The sequence below is a fragment of the Prionailurus viverrinus genome, chromosome A1 (genome assembly GCF_022837055.1).
Source record: "Prionailurus viverrinus isolate Anna chromosome A1, UM_Priviv_1.0, whole genome shotgun sequence".
Lineage (NCBI taxonomy): Eukaryota > Metazoa > Chordata > Mammalia > Carnivora > Felidae > Prionailurus > Prionailurus viverrinus.
In genome coordinates this window covers 196678566-196697113 of record NC_062561.1, presented here as the reverse complement: position 1 = coordinate 196697113, position 18548 = coordinate 196678566, and the positions used below count along the sequence as shown (strand labels likewise).

General features: G+C 45.6%; 1 protein-coding gene across 7 annotated transcripts in view; it reads left to right on the top strand.

Annotated features, from left to right (window-relative positions):
- The window catches only part of SLC36A1 (solute carrier family 36 member 1), a 68477-nt gene that overhangs the window by 36168 nt on the left and 13761 nt on the right, over nucleotides 1-18548 (top strand). For 6 of the 7 annotated variants that reach the window (XM_047850130.1, XM_047850103.1, XM_047850093.1 and 3 more), the window contains 8 exons: nucleotides 1116-1206; nucleotides 2080-2168; nucleotides 2619-2714; nucleotides 4726-4810; nucleotides 5231-5449; nucleotides 10634-10732; nucleotides 12937-13103; nucleotides 16432-16601. In XM_047850130.1, the coding sequence (XP_047706086.1) occupies nucleotides 1116-1206; nucleotides 2080-2168; nucleotides 2619-2714; nucleotides 4726-4810; nucleotides 5231-5449; nucleotides 10634-10732; nucleotides 12937-13103; nucleotides 16432-16601 (1016 nt within the window). Of the gene's footprint in view, nucleotides 1-1115; nucleotides 1207-2079; nucleotides 2169-2618; nucleotides 2715-4725; nucleotides 4811-5230; nucleotides 5450-10633; nucleotides 10733-12936; nucleotides 13104-13814; nucleotides 16401-16431; nucleotides 16602-18548 lie in introns of those variants that run through there. The other variant, XM_047850139.1, reaches the window with a different exon arrangement.

The window sequence follows — 18548 nt, the reverse complement described above, 5'->3', positions numbered from 1 at the left end:
ACCCCTCAGTTTGTTCTCCATATTTGTGAGTCTCTTATGTTTTGTCCCCCTCCCTGTTTTTATATTATTTTTGTTTCCCTTCCCTTATGTTCATCTGTTTTGTCTCTTAAAGTCCTCATATGAGTGAAGTCATATGATATTTGTCTTTCTCTGACTAATTTCACTTAGCATAATATCCTCCAGTTCCATCCACGTAGTTGCAAATGCTAAGATTTCATTCTTTTTGATTGCCAAGTGACATTCCATTGTGTATATATATATATATATATATATATATATATATATATACCACATCTTCTTTATCCATTCATCCATCGATGGACATTTGGGCTCTTTCCATATTTTGGCTATTGTTGAGAGTGCTGCTATAAACGTGGGGGTGCATGTGTCCCTTCGAAACAGCACACCTGTATCCTGTGGATAAATGCCTAGTAGTGCAATTGCTGGGTCGTAGGGTAGTTCTCTTTTTAGTTTTTTGAGGAACCTCCATACTGCTTTCCAGAGCTTGCATTCCCATTGACTTTTAATTTTAAATACAAAGTATTCCAGGGACTGGCCATTTGTGGTACCATATTCCTTTTGCTCTGTTCACTTTGCATACAGTTTTCTTTTAAGGGTTCTGGGCTTCTGTTTTTTATGTCCCTCGTTTTTCTCTTACACCAGTGTCTTGTCCTTCACACTGAATGCTTGTCATCCTCCATTGTGGTTTTGGATACGAGTCTCTGTAGTGGGCAGTTATGGTGAAACCCAGACCAGACCCACTAAGAAAAGATAAAGCATCTACAGAGAGCTGTGGTGTCCCTCTGGTCTAATGTGCCATAGAGATGGGGTTCTTGGAGATCCCACAGGGAATGGAGCTCATAGCACAGAGGCAAGGGGAGGGCTCGCGGGTCAGACTGCCTGGGTTTGAATCCTGGCTGAACTCTTTATTAGGTATATGACCTTGAGCAAGTGTCTTCCTCATCCATAAAACAAAGTTAACATCTATTTCATAGGGTTGTTGTAGACATTGAATGAGATAATGCATGAAAGTGTTTAGCACAGGGCTACATGCTTAGTAAATGTTAGCTGTCATTATTGTTAACATGCCCTTGTCTACCTTCTTTCCACTTCAGATGGTTCCAGACTTTGGTCCACTTGCTAAAAGGCAACATTGGCACCGGCCTCCTGGGGCTGCCTCTGGCAGTGAAGAATGCAGGCATCTTGGTAAGGATCTGCACTGGCAGGGGGAGTATCATGACAAATTTTAGGAGATGGTGTGTGTGTTTTTTTAAATTTGCTTCATTTAAAACACTTAAAAATGAAAAGCTTTTCTCTTTAATTCAGCTGAGAAAAAGCAAAATTCAGGTGTTTGTTCACTTAAACATATTTATTTAGGGCCTTGTGTGTGCTTGACATTGTTCTGGGTTCTGAGCGTTATCAGTGAATAAAAAAGAGAGATTCTTGCCCTCATGTAGCTTACTCTGGGGTGAGGAGGAGTACTTAAAATGTCTCAGGGAGTTTCTGTCAATAATATTAAGTAATGGACTCGTAACAGAAATCTGTTGGTTTCTTCCACAGTCCTTCCACGTCCCACTCCTAGGAGGCCAACTCTGAGAATTTTACTTTTTCTGTTATGATTCATCCCCTACAGACTGCAATCTAAAGCCATTTGGTTTCTCTTAGAGTTGGAGCTAGCTCAGAGATGTGGATTGCCCTTAGCTAAGGGCATCTTTTCCTGATCTGGCGTTGCCCTAACGAGACCTTTCCCCTTCCCTCCACCCCTTCCCTGTCTCTTCTTCCCAGAACATAGAAGCCTTCTGTTCGGCTGAATTGAAGCTGTTTTGGAACAGCCTTATGCTGTGTCATTCTTCTCCATGAGGTTAACTCTTTTGAAAGCATGCTAAGGTTCAGATCATGCCCTTCTCCCCGAGCTAACCCCCAAGATCACATTCCTATCTCGAATGTTGTGCCAGATGTTCTGTCACTGGAAGGTGCCTTAGTAGTGTTTGGATCACTTGCAAATCCACTCTCCATTGGGTTCACTCCTAATTCTACCTGCTTGTCTCTCTCTCTCTTGCCCACAACACCTGTCCCCAGATGGGTCCCCTCAGCCTGCTGGTGATAGGCATCGTGGCTGTGCACTGCATGGGTATCCTGGTGAAATGTGCTCACCACTTCTGCCGCAGGTGAGCGCTCTGATATGCCAAGTTGTCCTTTGGGATTCTGTTAGCCGCGCTGAAAGAGAGGACTTAGGCCACTCTAAATTCTCTGCGCTAGCTGCAGGTGGCTGCTGATTATTGCAGAACTCCCTTCCCCTGGTTATTTTTGTGTTCTTTTTCAGTTTGTTGTCATCTGTTGTATTTGCTTGTGTCCAGTGGACAGAGACCGCATTCTCATTTTATGTGCTTTGTAGTATTTACCCCACTGAAATGGTTCTGCCAGATGGTCGGTAATTATATGGAAGTAACTGACCTGTTGATTTAACACTTCTGATCCTTGAAAGCATTAGACGCAGGACTCAGTAGTTTCTCCAGGGTGACAGGTGGGGAACTGGCCAAGGTCTCAGGGAGCTACCTGTGTTCTGTCACTTTGTTGAACCCACACACTCTGCCTTTCCTCTCTCCCTCTCCTCCCAGACTGAACAAGCCCTTTGTGGACTATGGGGACACAGTGATGTACGGACTGGAATCCAGCCCCAGCTCCTGGCTCCGGAACCACGCACACTGGGGAAGGTAACCACTTCCCTCCTTCGTTGCAGCTGTGGCCTCGCAGAGCGGAGGCCCTCCGACAGGGAGGTGGGGTGCGGCACACGGTATAAGCAGTGGAAAGAGCATTGTTTGGGTCAATGGATTTGGCTCCTAGCTCAGCTCTGCCTGCAGTCATCTGGTGACCTTGGCTGTGTGACCCCTTTCTTCTCTGGTCCTCAGTTTCCTTATTGGCCAACCTGGCTGTTCCCAGCTTTGGCAGTCTATGACCAGTGATTATTTTTTATTCACTCATTTGTTCAGTAAAGATATTTAAGCACTTTCTTATAAGTCATGCAGAATAATTCTCGATACAGGGAGGGGGTTCCCCCTGGGGTGAATAGTGTGGTCCTGACCCTTTGCGGACTTGTAGTCTCTGTAAGGAGAAGGATATGTGGAAGGCTCAAGGACAAGAGATCAGGAATAGTCTATACCTGTAGAAAAAGTGTCAGAAGCTAGAAGCGCACCCTAGGGGCTCAGAGGGGGAGGAGATTTAAGGACGGTTACCTGTGCCAGATGCAAAGTGCACATGATAGGTGCTTTAAGGGCAGGGCACCGGGCAGGAGAAGGAAGTCTTTAAGGAAGAGATGAGCTGAGCTAGAACAAATGGGTTTGTTGGGGAAAGAGACATTTCAAGGGGGGAGGGAGGCGGGGAGTGTTTGGAAATTTCTCCTTAGGGTAAGTTTCCAGATGTCTGGAGAGAAATATTCTAATTTTTGTTTCCTGTTTGAGGAAATGGTATATTTAGAAGTAGAGAGTTGACATCAAAGGCTGAATCCTTTAAATTCTTTTTAAATGGAACTGCATTAAATGTATGTTCTCCAGGAAAACTCCCTTTTTGTGTTCATAGGGAGGTTTTATAGTTTCACACATAGCTTCCTCCTGTGATACAGGTTTATTTTGCGATTCTTTTAGCAGAATCATTTTCTGTGACTGGGAGAAGCCATTGTGCCAAGTGGCCACCATTGGTTATTTGGTTGGCTGGTAGTTGATTGATTGTTTCTCCCCGCCCCCTTCCCTCCTTTCTTCTCTCTCCTCTCCTCTCTCTCTGTTTCTCTTTCTCTCTCTCTCTCCCCATTTCTCCTCCCTCCTTCCTTATTTCCTCCCTTCCTTTCTTTAATGAAATTAATGTCTGTTCATGGTAAATTTTTTTTTTTTTTTGAGCAAGATACACGTTCATAAAGTGAAAAATAAAAGTATCTATTGGTTACACTTGCTTGGGTATACTTTTGGCATTTTCTGTATGTATACAAACATACACATGTTCTTAACATTTTTTACACAAATTGACAGTACTATAAGTACTATTTGGAAGCTGTTTTTTTCTTTGTTTATTTGTCTTTTCAGTTAAAGGTCCTGGACCTATCTCTACCAGTACATATAGATTTAACATACTCTTTTTCCCTGCTGTATACCTCTCCATTTAAGAATGGTCTTGCATTTACTCATTTTCCTTTTGATGATCTTTTAGGTTGTTGCCAGCTATTGTTCAGGGCTTCCATCAGTTGTCTGTTTTGGTACATCTGTTTCTGTGTACTTATGTGAGAGTAGGCTGTTTCTTAGATCCATATTATAGAAAGCAAGCGTAAAGGGCTCCACCTCCTGGGCTTTTATGCTGAGGGCTCCCTGTAGCTTTAGAACAAACAGTGTGAGACAGGATAGGCAGGCCGCGGGGGAGGGGGAGGCCAAGGGCTGGTCATTGGTCCTGGGGTGTGTGCTCCACTCTAGCCATTCTGATCTCGGGATCACCTGACCCCACGCAGCATTCTAGAGAAGACAGAGGAAGGGGACCTCAGCGTCGTCTTCACCCTCCTCCAAAGCTCCAGACTGGTGGCACCTTGCACGGTTTCTCCTTTTGTCAGGGCACCCTCATCCTTGTCACCTGGTGGGAAGGGGCTGTGACGGCCTGGGAAGAAGCACTGTTGGAACACCTCTGTCTCCGGGACTCTCTTGCTTTTCATTCTCATGATGTTTGTATTCTTTCCTTCCCCTTCTACAGGCACCTGGTGGACTTCTTCCTGATTGTCACGCAGCTGGGGTTCTGCTGTGTCTACTTTGTCTTTCTGGCTGACAACTTTAAACAGGTAGGGCCCTGGTTTAAAAAAAAAAAAAAGACAGAGAGAGAGAGAATGGCAAGAGATAAGTGGATTTTGAGTTTAGGATTCCTTCTAAGCCAGTTTTGGTCAACAAAAGAATTAAGAGTTTAACACATTATATAGAACGGTGTCTTTTGTGTAATTTTGTCTAAAGACCTATGACACTGAGAAGCTTCCAGGTACCTTATCTATCCTCCTGTCTTTAGATAAGATGTGCTCAAACCCAGCTCAGACAGTTGGGTTGCTGATGACAGTTATGAAGATCTCTGAAGATGGTTCACCAGCCACAGACTCCTGAATGGCGTTGTTTTCCTCCTGAGCCCCCAGTTAGGAACCCTTTGGGTGGGAGGTCCACCGGCCTCTGTCATTTGAGAGACTTTTCTGTTGCTTTCCTTCCCCTCATTCTAGGTGATCGAAGCGGCCAATGGGACCACCAACAACTGCCACAACAATGAGACTGTGATTCTGACGCCCACCATGGACTCCCGACTCTACATGCTCACCTTCCTGCCCTTCCTGGTGCTGCTGGTTTTTGTCAGGAACCTCCGAGCCCTGTCCATCTTCTCTCTGTTGGCCAACATCACCATGCTGGTTAGCCTGGTTATGCTCTACCAGTTCATTGTCCAGGTAAGAGCCCAGGCTCTCCCTCCGCCTGTTATATAATCAAAGCAGCAAACAAAACAAGTAAGTGGAACATAAATAGGGAGATGTTACTTACGTGTGGTATATTTCGATTAGGGGTTCTCAACTTTGGCACTGTTGACATTTTGGGCCAGATAAGCTTTCTGTCGTGGGGACTGTCCTGTGCATCGTGGGATTTTAGCAGCATCCCTGGCCTCTACCCACCAACTGCTAGTAGCAGCCACTCCCCAAGTTAGGCCAGCCAAAAATATCCCCAGACATTGCAAAGTGTGCTGAGGGTGGGTATGCGCGTGCCAAGTCACCCCTATTGAGATCACTGGTTTAGACTTTTCCTCAACTGGATAGTTAATATATGGATCATCGTGTAATGGGAAAATAGACACATATTAAGATGAAAAGAAAAATTAACTTCTCTAACTCGATATTTATTTATTTATTTATTTTTACGTGTTTGTTTTGAGAGAGAGAAGAGAGAGAGCACAAGCAGGGGGAGGGGGAGAGAGAGAAGGAGAAAGAGAATCCCCAGCAGGCTCCGTGCTGTCAGCGCAGAGCCCAACATGGGGCTTCCTCCCACGAACTGTGAGATCATGACCTGAGCCGAAATCAAGAGTCGGACGCTTTACCGACTGAGCCACCCAGGGGCCCCTGTAACGTGATATTCAGATAAAGTAATTCCTTACCACTCCAGTTATATATTTATTTGTCAAAATTATAAATCCAGTATTGCTTTCCCTTGCCTCGCCCACGGGGGCAGGTCTGTGGGGCAGTGCAAGAGAAGATGTGTGTGAATGGGTAGAAGACGAGGCGAGAAAAATGTGCCCTCAAACAGTGTGGCCCTCTATGGACGAGACAATGTGTTTTGCCAACACTCCAGAAAAAGAGGAGAATGAAAGCAGGTGAATAAAAGCATAACTTTAAAAAAAGGTATTTAGATGTAATTACTCAAAGGACTCAGTGCATACTCATTAAGATGCAGACAACACGAGCATCGAAAACCACATCTCCACCCCGAGGCTCTTTCAGAGACTCACTGTGTGTGATTGGTCTGTCTCCGTCTAGGTCCTGTGAATGCATCTACACATAACACGGACAGTATCCTGGTTTGAATTGTGTCTAGTACATAGAGAAATATATAAAAAAAAGAATGTTTTGTTTTGTGTTTAACCTAATTTTAAAAATTGTTAGATGTGCTGTTCCTCTACTTTGCTTTTTTGTTTCCGGGACAGCACCAGTGTGGCAGGGAGCTTTCCATGTTGTTACACATAGTTTTACCTCATCCTTTTTAATTGCTGCATAGTATCTCAGAGAATAGATGTGCCCTAGTTTATTTAACCAGTCCCCAATCAGTGGACCGTCAGGTCGTTTATAATTTTTTAGTGTTACTTTAGTATTCTGGCAGTGAGTTTTCTGAGGCCTTTCTTTTTGTGGCCATGTAGAAATACTCCCCCAAGGTATTTTTCTAGAGGTGTAGCTGTTGAAGAGTATGTACTTTTGAATTTTTATTTTGCCAAGTCGCTTTTTCCAAAAGCTTTTGACCAATTTCATCTAGGCTCCCTTCCATAGTATGTAAGTAGCCATCACTAGACATATCAATCTTTTTTTTTTTTTTTTAATTTTTTTTTTAACGTTTATTTATTTTTGGGACAGAGAGAGGCAGAGCATGAATGGGGAGGGGCAGAGAGAGAGGGAGACACAGAATCAGAAACAGGCTCCAGGCTCTGAGCCATCAGCCCAGAGCCCGACGCGGGGCTCGAACTCCCGGACCGCGAGATCGTGACCTGAGCTGAAGTCGGACGCTTAACCGACTGCGCCACCCAGGCGCCCCGACATATCAATCTTTTTAATATTAGTCAATCTGACAGGTGAACATTAACTCATTTTCACACGGTCTACTTAACAGTGACCAGGTCACTCACTGATACGGTTTCTAGGAAAGCAGCACATTGTGAAACAGGTTTTCCTCTACTGAGGAAATGACATAATGAATTTAGATTAACATTGTACTCAGTGAGCATTTACTGTTTTTTTTCTGTCTTAGTGAGTCAGATGGGTGGCCGATACTGACTTTTCTTCCGCAGAACTATTTTTTAAGAACAAAATAAACTGCTGTCTGGATATGTCCCATTTTTGATGAGCATGGAAGGAGGACCCATGAACGCATGATTGACCATTTCCAGAGAGTTTTCTTCTCTACCTCTGGCAAATTAAGTGAAAACAAGGAAGGGTAAATAAATGCATGATTTAACGTTGTAATTAGAGATCTGAATCAGTGCCTAGGACACACCGCAGTGGACATTAAAGCGAGCAAGGCCACCTCACATAGACGTGCACACACACTGCATTTAGTCGTTGGACTGCGGTGGTTGCCGTGATCAGAGGGCCGGGATGGGAACGTGGCTTCCAACAGTGTCTCCGCCCCAGTGGAAGGCAGTGTCCGTTTAGAGCGTTGTCTGTGCGTAGAGCAAACTTGCCTTGCAGATGAGGCAGCCCCGCCAATTTCTTGAGCGTGAGTGTGAGCCTGCCTCTGGGCTTAGCCAGGAAGCGTGTGTGGTCACACAGTGCTCTCAGCGCTGGGGTGGCTTGGGAGAACGGTGCTGTGGCTGTGAGTCGAGCAGCATCATTTTGATGTGCATAGGTCAAGATGCTCCCTTTGGGTCGTTTTTGTGGCTGTGTTGCTGCTGTCTTGTCTTGGCGTCTTCTGCTGTCCAGTGTTTCCGAACCCTTCCGTGGTCCCGAACGTGTGTGACCGGTGCGCTTGCTCTTCGTGCAAACACCATCTTGGAAGCCGACCGAGATCCTCCACCTGTGCAGGCTTCCCCATATCTTCACCACCTGGAATGACAGATGGCATGGTTCTGAGCAGAGGGCCTCCCCCGGAGGGGGCTCCCAGTAAATGTTTTTATCGCTGCATTTCCTTAATTCTGAGATGCAATGTTTTTCATAGTTAGGATATTTCCAAAATTGGAGTACATCTTGCAATCCTTATGTACATTTAACAGCATTTTCTCAGGAAGCTGTTATCACTGAAATTAATAATATCAGAACTGAGGAGGTAATATGTCGATAATGAGCTGATTTTAATTTGTATGTTTCTTTGCACGTTAAACTTTTTCCATTTTTTTAAAAGTTTATTTGTTTACTTTGAGAGAGAGAGAGAGAGAGAACATGCACAAGCAGGGGAGGGGCAGACAGAGGGGAAGAGAGAGAAAATTCCAAGCACTAGCAGTGCGGAGCCTGATGCGGGGCTTGAACTCATGAACCACGAGATCATGACCTGAGCTGAAGTCAGGAGTCAGATACAACTGACTGAGCCACCCAGGTGCCCCTAAACATTTTCCACTTAAGTGGTTGGTCTCTTAGGTCAGTAGCAATTATTAAGTATGGAAAATTATAAATTCCTTCTGCTGGTCTCATTCACACCAGTATCCCCAGACATGGATTCTGAAATTCCCTCTCTGATACTTCAGCCAGATCTGATGTATGAGCCTGGATAACAGTCAGCCTCTAACCAACAGATTGCTCCTGTTTCCAGGAAGCTTCCAGAAGTTACACTGTGACTCAGGAGTAATTTCAAGGCACTGTAATTTCACTCTTTGTCTCATCGTAGAGCAAAAATATTTATTAGTCTGTCTTCATTCCAGGTACTGAAATACTTCTTATAAAGAGATCTAAGAAATTTCTTAGTAGAAGCTCAGGAAGGAAAAAAAATGCATTTTTAAAATTATATTTTAGGGGAACTATAGTATAATTGCTTTGAAAACTTTCAAAGAGAAGCCTGTTATAGAGATTAATGTTAGATCTCCTTTTGTTCACTGGTACTATTCTGTCACACTGTTAGAGCATGCCCCATATTTGTCTAAATACCTCTATAGTTAAATCAATTTTAAAACAGTATAAAGGCAGCTTAAAATTTTTTTTTAATGTTTATTTATTTTTGACACAGAGACAGAGCGTGAGTGGGGGAGGGGCAGAGAGAGAGGGAGACACAGAATCCAAAGGAGGCTCCAGGCTCTGAACTGTCAGCACAGAGCCTGACGTGGGGCTTGAACTCACGGACCACGAGATCATGACCTGAACCGAAGTTGGATGCTCAACCGATTGAGCCACCCAGGCGCCACAAAAAATATTATAAAGGCAGCTTAAAAAGCAATTCTTATATTTAAGCCGTGTATTCGCGTGGTTTCAAAAACCACATTCTGAAAGGACAGCTCCTGTCCGTGTTGAGTCCCGTTCCTTTGATGCTCCGTCGCTGGGGGCCGTTGTCCAGTGGTGAGCCAGGTAGGATTCTGTGTCTGCACCTCCATGCTTCAACACCTGTACATTGTACCTGCAGTTAACAAGTGCTATGGTTTTCATCTGCCTATAATTTTAAATGCTTTTTATTTTTTTTGCCATTTTATCCCTAATGTTCCAATACTCCTATCATGTGTGTATCAATAAAATTTTTCAGGTGTTCAAACTCTTTTATAAGAATTAAAAGAAAGAGAAAAGCAGCTTTATCCATGTGGAGTGTTTACGTAGTGGCATTATAGTGAATATGCAAATTTTAAAAGTGAATGTTCTCACTATTATTTCGTAAGCGTTTTTCATGTGCTCTTAGTTATCTCAATTTTTACTTCAAAAATAGCACATAATCAGGTCGCCTGGGTGGCTCAGTTGGTTATGCGTCCGACTGCGGCTCAGGTCATGGTCTCACGGTTCGTGGGTTTGAGCCCCACGTCGGGATCTGTGCTGACAGCTCAGAGTCTGCTTCAGATCCTCTGTCTCCTTCTCTCTCTGCCCCTCCCCTGCTCACGTTCTCTCTCTTTCTCTCTCTCTGTCTCTCAAAAATAAATAAGCATGTATATTTTGATTTTTGTTCCCTACTCGGATTCAATTTCTGGGGATGGGATTACCTAATGAAAGAATGTGACTATTTTTTATGCAAGCTCCAGCATTTGAGTTTTTTATAGTACACTGGGATATAGTCTTTCCCCAAAGCAAATAGGGGTTTTCTAAGCCTGAAGGGAAAAAAAATACAAAGACTAAATGTCCCCGAACCATGTCAGGCGTCAGACTTTCTCCTTTTAGAGGATCTTGAATCTAGGAAAAGGTTATGACCTGTCTGATGTTGGAGTTCAAATCTCGAATCTCTGTATAGCCTTTGCTTTGTTTTATTTTCTCTTTCAGAATATCCCAGACCCCAGCCGCCTCCCCTTGGTGGCTCCCTGGAAGACCTACCCTCTGTTCTTTGGCACGGCCATTTTTGCGTTTGAAGGCATTGGGATGGTAAGAGTTTTGCTGTGATTCTGTGTCGCCCTTGGTGTCCTTGAGGTCTGCTCTTTGGAAGGCTGAGGAAATGCTGTTAGAAATTATCTTCTGAAACTTATCGGCCAGCTCCTGAACAGCAATGCAGGGATTCCACTGGGGTTTTGGAAACAAATTGTATGTGATTTGAGAATGTTTGCCTTCAAGCCCTCTCTGTTGCATATTTATCACCTATGTGGGCAATAAGCAATAATACATGGCAATTGGGAGTGCAGGGTCTAGAGTCAGACTGACTGGGGTTGAGTCCTGGCTCTCCCAGAGAACAGCTGTGTGACCTTGTGTGAGGACTTAACTTCTTTGTTGTTCACTTCTGAAAAGTGAACTTAATGATTAGTAGTTGTTAGGATTCAATGAGATGTGTGTAAAGTACTTTGCGTAGCCCCTGACACACAGTAAGTATTATCAATTAATAATACTATTGATTTTAGAATTAAATCAGTAGCTGCACAAATAATGTCTCTGCCCTGGAACATTGGTGTGCTGTGTTTTTTGTGTGTAGATAGATGGCCTTAGCTCTCACTGCTAGTTAGCTTCCCCCACCATTGCTATGATTTCACCAAGTTCTTCTCCTAAAGAGAGGAATCTGCCACTCATTTGCACTTAATTTGATTTTTATTTATATTTTTTCATAATAAAGTTCCAGAATTCTTCCTTGAAGAAAATTAGTAGTACTGTTGGCCAACAGCTTAGGAAAAGGGAAGAAGACACTTTTCCTTTCATGGAATATCTTTTTATCCCCATTTGGTTTCCCTGTCACTTGATATACTTTTAAGAAAACCTAGAAGCTGGATCGATTCTTTCGTCAAAATACTAAGGAGTTGCCCTGGTGGGATTGGTGCGATGTGTTAAGGCCCTAACATCACGGGGGAGACTTTCTGAGGGATCAGTGTGTAAGTTGTTGTCCCGAGGTTTTACACCTTTCCCTTTGCTCTTTCTTGGAGCTTCTCGCTGCCCAGGAAGATGGTCTCACCTTGACTCACAAACACAAACAGAACCCCGTATTGTAGCAGTGAGAAACGAGCTCTCAAGTGCTTGGGACTGGAAAGAAGAGATTGAGTAAATGTGGAAAGCTGCCTGGAGATCCTGGTTCTGAAGGAGCATTGTGCGGAACTCACCAGTTTTCCCTGGCAGCACAGTGCAGACGTTGTTCTTTGCTTCCTTTCTTTAGCCAAGGCCTGGATGTGGAGTCATCCTGTGATCATTATTATCTGTTGCTTGAGATTTCTCTGTGTTTCGACTCTTAGTTTGGATTTGAGGGCTGTTGAGCATGTGTGGGTGCAGGGCCCCTGCTCACTCTTTGTTCATGGTAGGCTCTGTGTTTGTGCCACTGGCCCAGGCCTGGCAGACACAGGGGAGACGGGCTGCCTGCCCTCTGGCTCTCTAGACTGTCCACAAAAGGTAACCAGAAGCAAGCTTAGCAACTGTTTCTAACCGGATGTGGATCAGCTGAAGCTGGAGGCCCCCTGCACTGGTGGGGGAGGGGGGGTGGTGTTGAGGGCCGGTTGGAAGTGCAGGGCTGTGGCTCCCTCACGGCGCCGGGCCTGCAGCAGGCCCTCCCTGCCCGCCGGGGTATGTCTGGCACAGACCCACTCTGCCTCGTGACTGCAAGCGTTCAAGGAAAATGAGTGTCATGACAAGATCAAAGATGGTTTGTGGGACAGCTCGACACTGTCACTCTTCCTTGTGAGCCCGGCCAGGTGCAGTTGGTAGCAGGTTGTGAAGTTTCCGGGAACTAAAGTGGCAGTGTTCCCTGACCTGTGTTTTGCATTCTTCAGACAGGTTAGCAGAACTGTGGTCTCAGGCGAGGTCTGTTCCCCATCATGCCGGGTGGGCATGAGGTGGGAGGGCTGCCGGCGGCCGTGCGGCTGCGCCGAGGGGCAGAGAGCACACCCCCCCCCCCAACCCCGCCCATGGGGCTCCTGGAGCCGGAGGCAGAGCACTGGCCTGGGCAGGGGTCCTGGTCCCAGTCCGGCCCACGCTCGCCTCCCCGCACTTCCCGGCTCACACAGCGGGCTCTGCCTCTCCTCCAGCTCTGAGGAAATAGCTTGGATTTGTTTCTGTCTCCTGGGGCTAAAGCAGTTATTTCTGAGCCCATTACAGTTTTGTTTTTCACCATTAATGTTCCTTTTTCCTGTGTTTTCTCTTCTTTCTCACTACTCTTATAGGTTCTGCCCCTTGAAAACAAAATGAAGGATCCTCAGAAATTTCCGGTCATCCTGTACGTGGGAATGGCCATCATCACCGCCCTGTACATCAGTCTGGGGTGCCTGGGGTACCTGCAGTTTGGAGCTAACATCCAAGGCAGCATAACCCTCAACCTGCCCAATTGTTGGTACGTGGGGAAGGATGGAAGCGTGGGAGCCCTGGATGCTTGTTTCATTTAGTTTGTAGTTTTTAAAATGTTTACTTATCTATTTTGAGAGAAAGAGAGGGGGAGAGAGAATCCCAAGCAGGCTTCACACTGTCAGTCCGGAGCCTGATGTGAGGCTCGATCTCATGAACCGTGAGACCATGACCTGAGCCGAGATCAAGAGTCAGATGCTTAACTGACTGAGCCACCTGGATACCCCTGGATGTTTTTTTAAATTCATGGGTCAGAACGTGGATTTTCTTCCTAGTCACCCCTTAAATCAGCTTACTTCACTTTAGCCCACCACTGCCACCCCCTACTCACCCCCGCCCCTGCCCCCGGCCAGCACCATCCTTCCTTGGCCCCCCACTGAGCCCTTTGACCCATCTGCCTGTCCTAGTCTTAATCCTTCTCCAGGTCTGTTCTCCCATTCCCTGTACGAGCCAGGACTCCAGTCATGGGTGCATTCCCTTGGCGAGAGCCCTCAGGGGCCTCCCTTTGCTCCTCCAGCAGAGACAAAAATCTGCAACATCCCTGTCAGGACCACTCGGGCTCTAGCCCTGCCTGCACCTCCTTCCTAGTCCGTGAGGAAGACTTAGTCAAGGAGCCACTCTTTCTGAGAAACTTTCTCTGCTGTTCCACCCGCCACAACCTCCAGGCTAGGTCAGATGCCCCTTCACTCTGTTCTTACAGGATCCCATTCGGACCCTAGCCTGATTCCTGTTCCAAAGCGCTATAATGTTCTGTTTACCTGCACTGTGATCTCCCTCCACCGTAAGCTCTGCATTCTACCCCGGCCCCCGGCACAACGCCTGGCACACGATCATCATGCAGTAGATGCCTTTTGAACAAAAAGGAGGACTAAATGCTAGAACTGTGAGGCATGTTGTGAAGAGATGTTTTCAGGGAGCAACTGGGGCATAGAGGGTAGGGGTGGTCTGCCATGTTCACCTCTGTGGCCTTGGACAGGTCACAGCTGCTCACTGCCTCAGCTCCTACTTTGGGGAACCAGGAGTAGTCATTTCTTCCAGGATTGTCAGGAAGACCAAGTGCTATGTGTGAGAAAGTGCTTCGTCATACTCTCCTGGTGCGATCAGAAGGAGAAGTCTGCCCTGAGCTTTCTTCTTTGTTTAGAGGAGGGATTCCTCTGGAGGCGTATGCCACATGGATTGGTTGATCAGGTAGTATGCCATTTCTCCCTAGAAATCTGAACCTGGAAGGGCCAAGCATCCCATCGGTTCACCTCAAGCATTCCAGACAGGGAGAAAAGAGGGCGAATAGGCTGGGTTCCCAGCTTCTGCTGTGCCTCTCCCGTGGCAGTCACCGGCTTGATGAGTGGGTAGAGGCCTCTCACAGTGGACTTGGGGCTGTGGGGAGCCCTTCTCTACCTCACTTTGCTTAACTCTTGGTTACTATCTTGCAGGGAAACACTGAGACATACTGAAATGCTTCCTGAAAAGGTAGCTGTCGCAGGGTGTGTCTGAAGCAACAGTTCTGTTTTGAAGATGAGAATTTCATTGTGGAGGGCAGCTGAGCAGACACTGAGAAGCTTGTTGAGTGCCCTGGGGACCAGGGAACCTTTCAGACTGGCCTGGTTGACCTGCCTGTGCATGTTGTTAGAGCTCTGATCAGCGAGGCATTGTACAAAGGCAGGTTGAAAAAATTGAGAAGAGTGTTTATTCGGTTGTGTCATCAGTGTTTAGCCCAGGGTGCCCTTAATCAGCAGGGGTCTGGGGACAAGGGTTGTGGTGTGGCCAGCCAAGTGGCAGTCCTGCAATGGGCTGTTGTTTTCAGAAAGTCTTTCCCTTTCGCTCTGATGCCTGCTTTTAAGTTTCCAAATGTTCCTGCCCTTTCAAGAGCCAGGTGGTAGGTTGGCATAACTGAAGATGAATGGATCAGGAACAGCAGAAGCAGCCCACATAATCTAAAGCCATGGATGAGCACCTGTCATCGTCCCTTTGACACTCCAAACCCAGCTATCTCATCTTTCCTCCTCCATTCAGGCGTGATTTATTTAGCCGTCCCTGCAGGTGACGATCCTGCTTCCAGACTTCCCAGCACTCCAGAAGGCTTTGGTGTTGTACCGAGTTTAATTATAGAGGCACCAGCTGATTTTTCCAAAGCGTTTTTATTATCTATTCTTGGAGCAAGTAAGACCTTTTGTCAAACTCAGTCTCTCCCAGGATGTTCTCCTGTTTATAGCATCAGAACATCTTCTAGGCATTAAGTTCAACCACAGAGAAACTCCATGCACAATATACACAATGCAATCACCACTTTTAAATAGATTTCCAACAAGGTGGGGGAGGCCAGTGTTTCTTGCTGCTGAAGGCATGAAGGTCTTGCTTGAAGGGGAGCTTTTGCTAAGGGGCAGGGTAGCCTTCCCTGGATTGATCATTTCAGATCCATGAGTACTTATGGATCAGGCTTGTTTTCTACTCTGCACAGTTCTAGGCAAGAGATAAGACAGAGCTATCTGTTGGTGAGTTAACCATCTCCCTGAGGAGCCACACGTGAAGCAATGGTAGGAAGACAGCCACAGTGGTGTGGGAAGATGGGTTTTGCTCTTGCTTCTTGGTCATGTGGTCCCCTTCTGATTCTAGGGAACAGGGAATTGAAGGGGAAGGATAGAAAAAGGCCTGTTACGCTTTAATTGCATTTTTAATTGTTTTGATTTTTGAAGGGTTACGTGTCCATGGTAAAGATTCCAGCTGTTCAAAGCGTAGACAGAATATGTTTGTTTCCATTTGCTTCCCCAAGTCCCCAGTTTTACAGTTTACCATTTCAGAGGCAACCACATTACCGATTTCTTGTGTTTCCTTTTGGGGATGGTTAGAGTATGTAAGAATGTCATATGCATGTGTGGGGTAGGGGGAGGGAGTGTTTTTTCCTTCTTTTTCCTTTTTTTGGACAATTTGTAGCACACTGTAGGCACTGTCCTGCTTCACGCATTTTTCACTTACGTATCCTGGCGCTGGTTCCGTATCAGCACCTGTAGTTCTGCCTCCTACTTTTTCACAGCTGTATGGGACCCTATGATGTAACTAGTTCCCCACTGGCTAACATTTCAACTGTTTTCAGCCTTCCATACGTAAACAATGCGACAGTGACATACTTGGAGGGAAAAATGTTACGCAACGTGCAAGTGTATCTGCAGGGTAAATGCCTCGACATTAAGTTGCTGGGTCTGAAGGACACGCGCGTCCGTGACTTGGATAGACATGGCCACGGCGAGACCGTCTTGCCCCCTCACTGCTAGTGCTGTGGCACAGAGCAGGCTTTGGAATGGGTCTCGGCTCTCTCTCTGCAGGCTGTACCAGTCGGTCAAGCTGCTCTACTCCATTGGCATCTTCTTCACCTACGCCCTCCAGTTCTACGTCCCGGCCGAGATCATCATCCCCTTCTTCGTGTCCCGCGTGCCCGAGCACTGCGAGCTGGTGGTAGACCTGTTCGTGCGCACTGTGCTGGTCTGCCTGACATGTGAGTAGAAGACGAGATAATTGCTTTGTTTTTTTTTTTTTTTTTTCCCTCCCCAAAGGGCACCCAGTCCTCAGGGCTTTCTTGAGGGAGAGCCTGGTGTACTGAAACAGTTGTAGTGTGTGAGCGGGGAACATGGCCTGATGTCTCAGGTGCGTAGTTGAGGCCCGGCCAGGCGGTGAAGTGAATTGATTGTATATGTACTCGAAAGGGCATGGGAAGGAGAACACAAGTTTATTTGTAGATATGGCGTAAAATGCTACGGTGGTGGTCAGAATTCATAGTAAAGATGTACAATTACTATCCCATGTCCTTGGGGTAAAATAAGGTAACAGTGTAAAAGAGAGCCATTTAAACCATATGCATGTGAGTATAGGTTACTTTGATAGCCACTACATGTTTATTTGTGTTTTCAAATAATCCTTTTCCAGTGTGACGATCTATTGCTTAGATTTCATGTTGAGCCTATATGATACTCTTCTAGACGTTTACTAAATGTGTTTCTTAGAAAATGTATACTGATTAATCTAGGTGTTTGATTTTTACCTTTGTGTTTTATTTCTCCTCCCTGACCACACACCCCAGAGTGTGAGTTAAGAGACAAGATATTACTCTATTTGCTGTTGGTAGAAACCGATGTACATTTTAAAATAAAAATCAATTTTTCCTTTTTTTTTTCTTTTTTGGTAGGTTCTGTGAGTTGATAGAATAGAGAACCCCTGAATAAATTGGTCTATAATACCTAATGTAAATTTCTAGGAGATTTGCAACTTGTTTCCAGATCATAGTACTTGAATCTAGATGTTACTTTTTGGCTATGTTGGGCTTTTTATTTTATTTTTAAAAATTGTGCTATTTTGGGAGAAGAATTATCTTGACTTATTATATTGAGACTTCCCTGGGAACTTCTTAAATTATCCAGTCCAAGGCTCTATCTTTGGAATAAAAATAGGCCTGTATGGTTTTTAAATTGAACCAGAATGGAGTGTTTTAGGGATAAATGGTGTGAAAGTTATCTAGCATTTACTCATAGTGTGGAAGATCAGAAATGATGGTATGGGTTAACTGTTGACAAGAGAAGGGCAGTAGAGGTTAGACACGGGGGACAGACTAGTGCCTATTCCAGAATGGACCTCCTCAGGGAATAGTATCGTGCCTACCTAGAATGGACCTCTTTAAGGGAACAGACTACTTCCCATCCCAGAATGGTCTCCTCAATAGAGCTGATAGTGTTTATCTCAAAAGGGACTTACTTGAGGAAACATTCTGGTGTGTATTTCTGAACAAACTTCCTCAGAAGAACAGTCTAGTGCCTATCCAAGAACAGACTTCTTCTAGGGAACGGACTACTGCCCATCCCGGATCAGCCTCCGCATGAGAACAGCTTAGTGCCTATCCCAGAATGGTCTCCTCAGCAAGACTAATAGTTCTTACCCTAGAAGGGACTTGAGACACCAGTCTCAAGGAGACAGACTAGTGCCTATTTCAGAATGAACTTTTTCAAGGTAACAGCCTAGTGCCTATCCCAGAGTAAACCCTCTTCAAAGGCACGAACTAGTGCCTATTCTAGAATGGGCTTCTTCCAGGGAACAGATGAGTACCTATCCCAGATGGGCCTCCTCAAGGGAATGACTTAGTGCCTATCCCAGAATGGGCTTCTTCAAGGGACAGCCTGGTGCCCGTGCTAGAAAGGACCTCTTTAAGGAAAGTGCCAACCCCAGAATGGTCTTCTCAATAGAACTGACATTGCTTACCACAGAATGGGCTTCCTAGGGAACAGGCTAGTACCTATCCTAGAATGGTCCTTCTCCAAAAAATAGACTAGTGCCCATCCCAGAATGGACCTTTCAAGGAAATAGACTGGTGGCTCTACCAGCTAGGACTTTCTCAAGGGAACTGAACAGTGCCTATCTCAGACTCATTTGCTCAAGGAATAGACTGGCTCCTGTC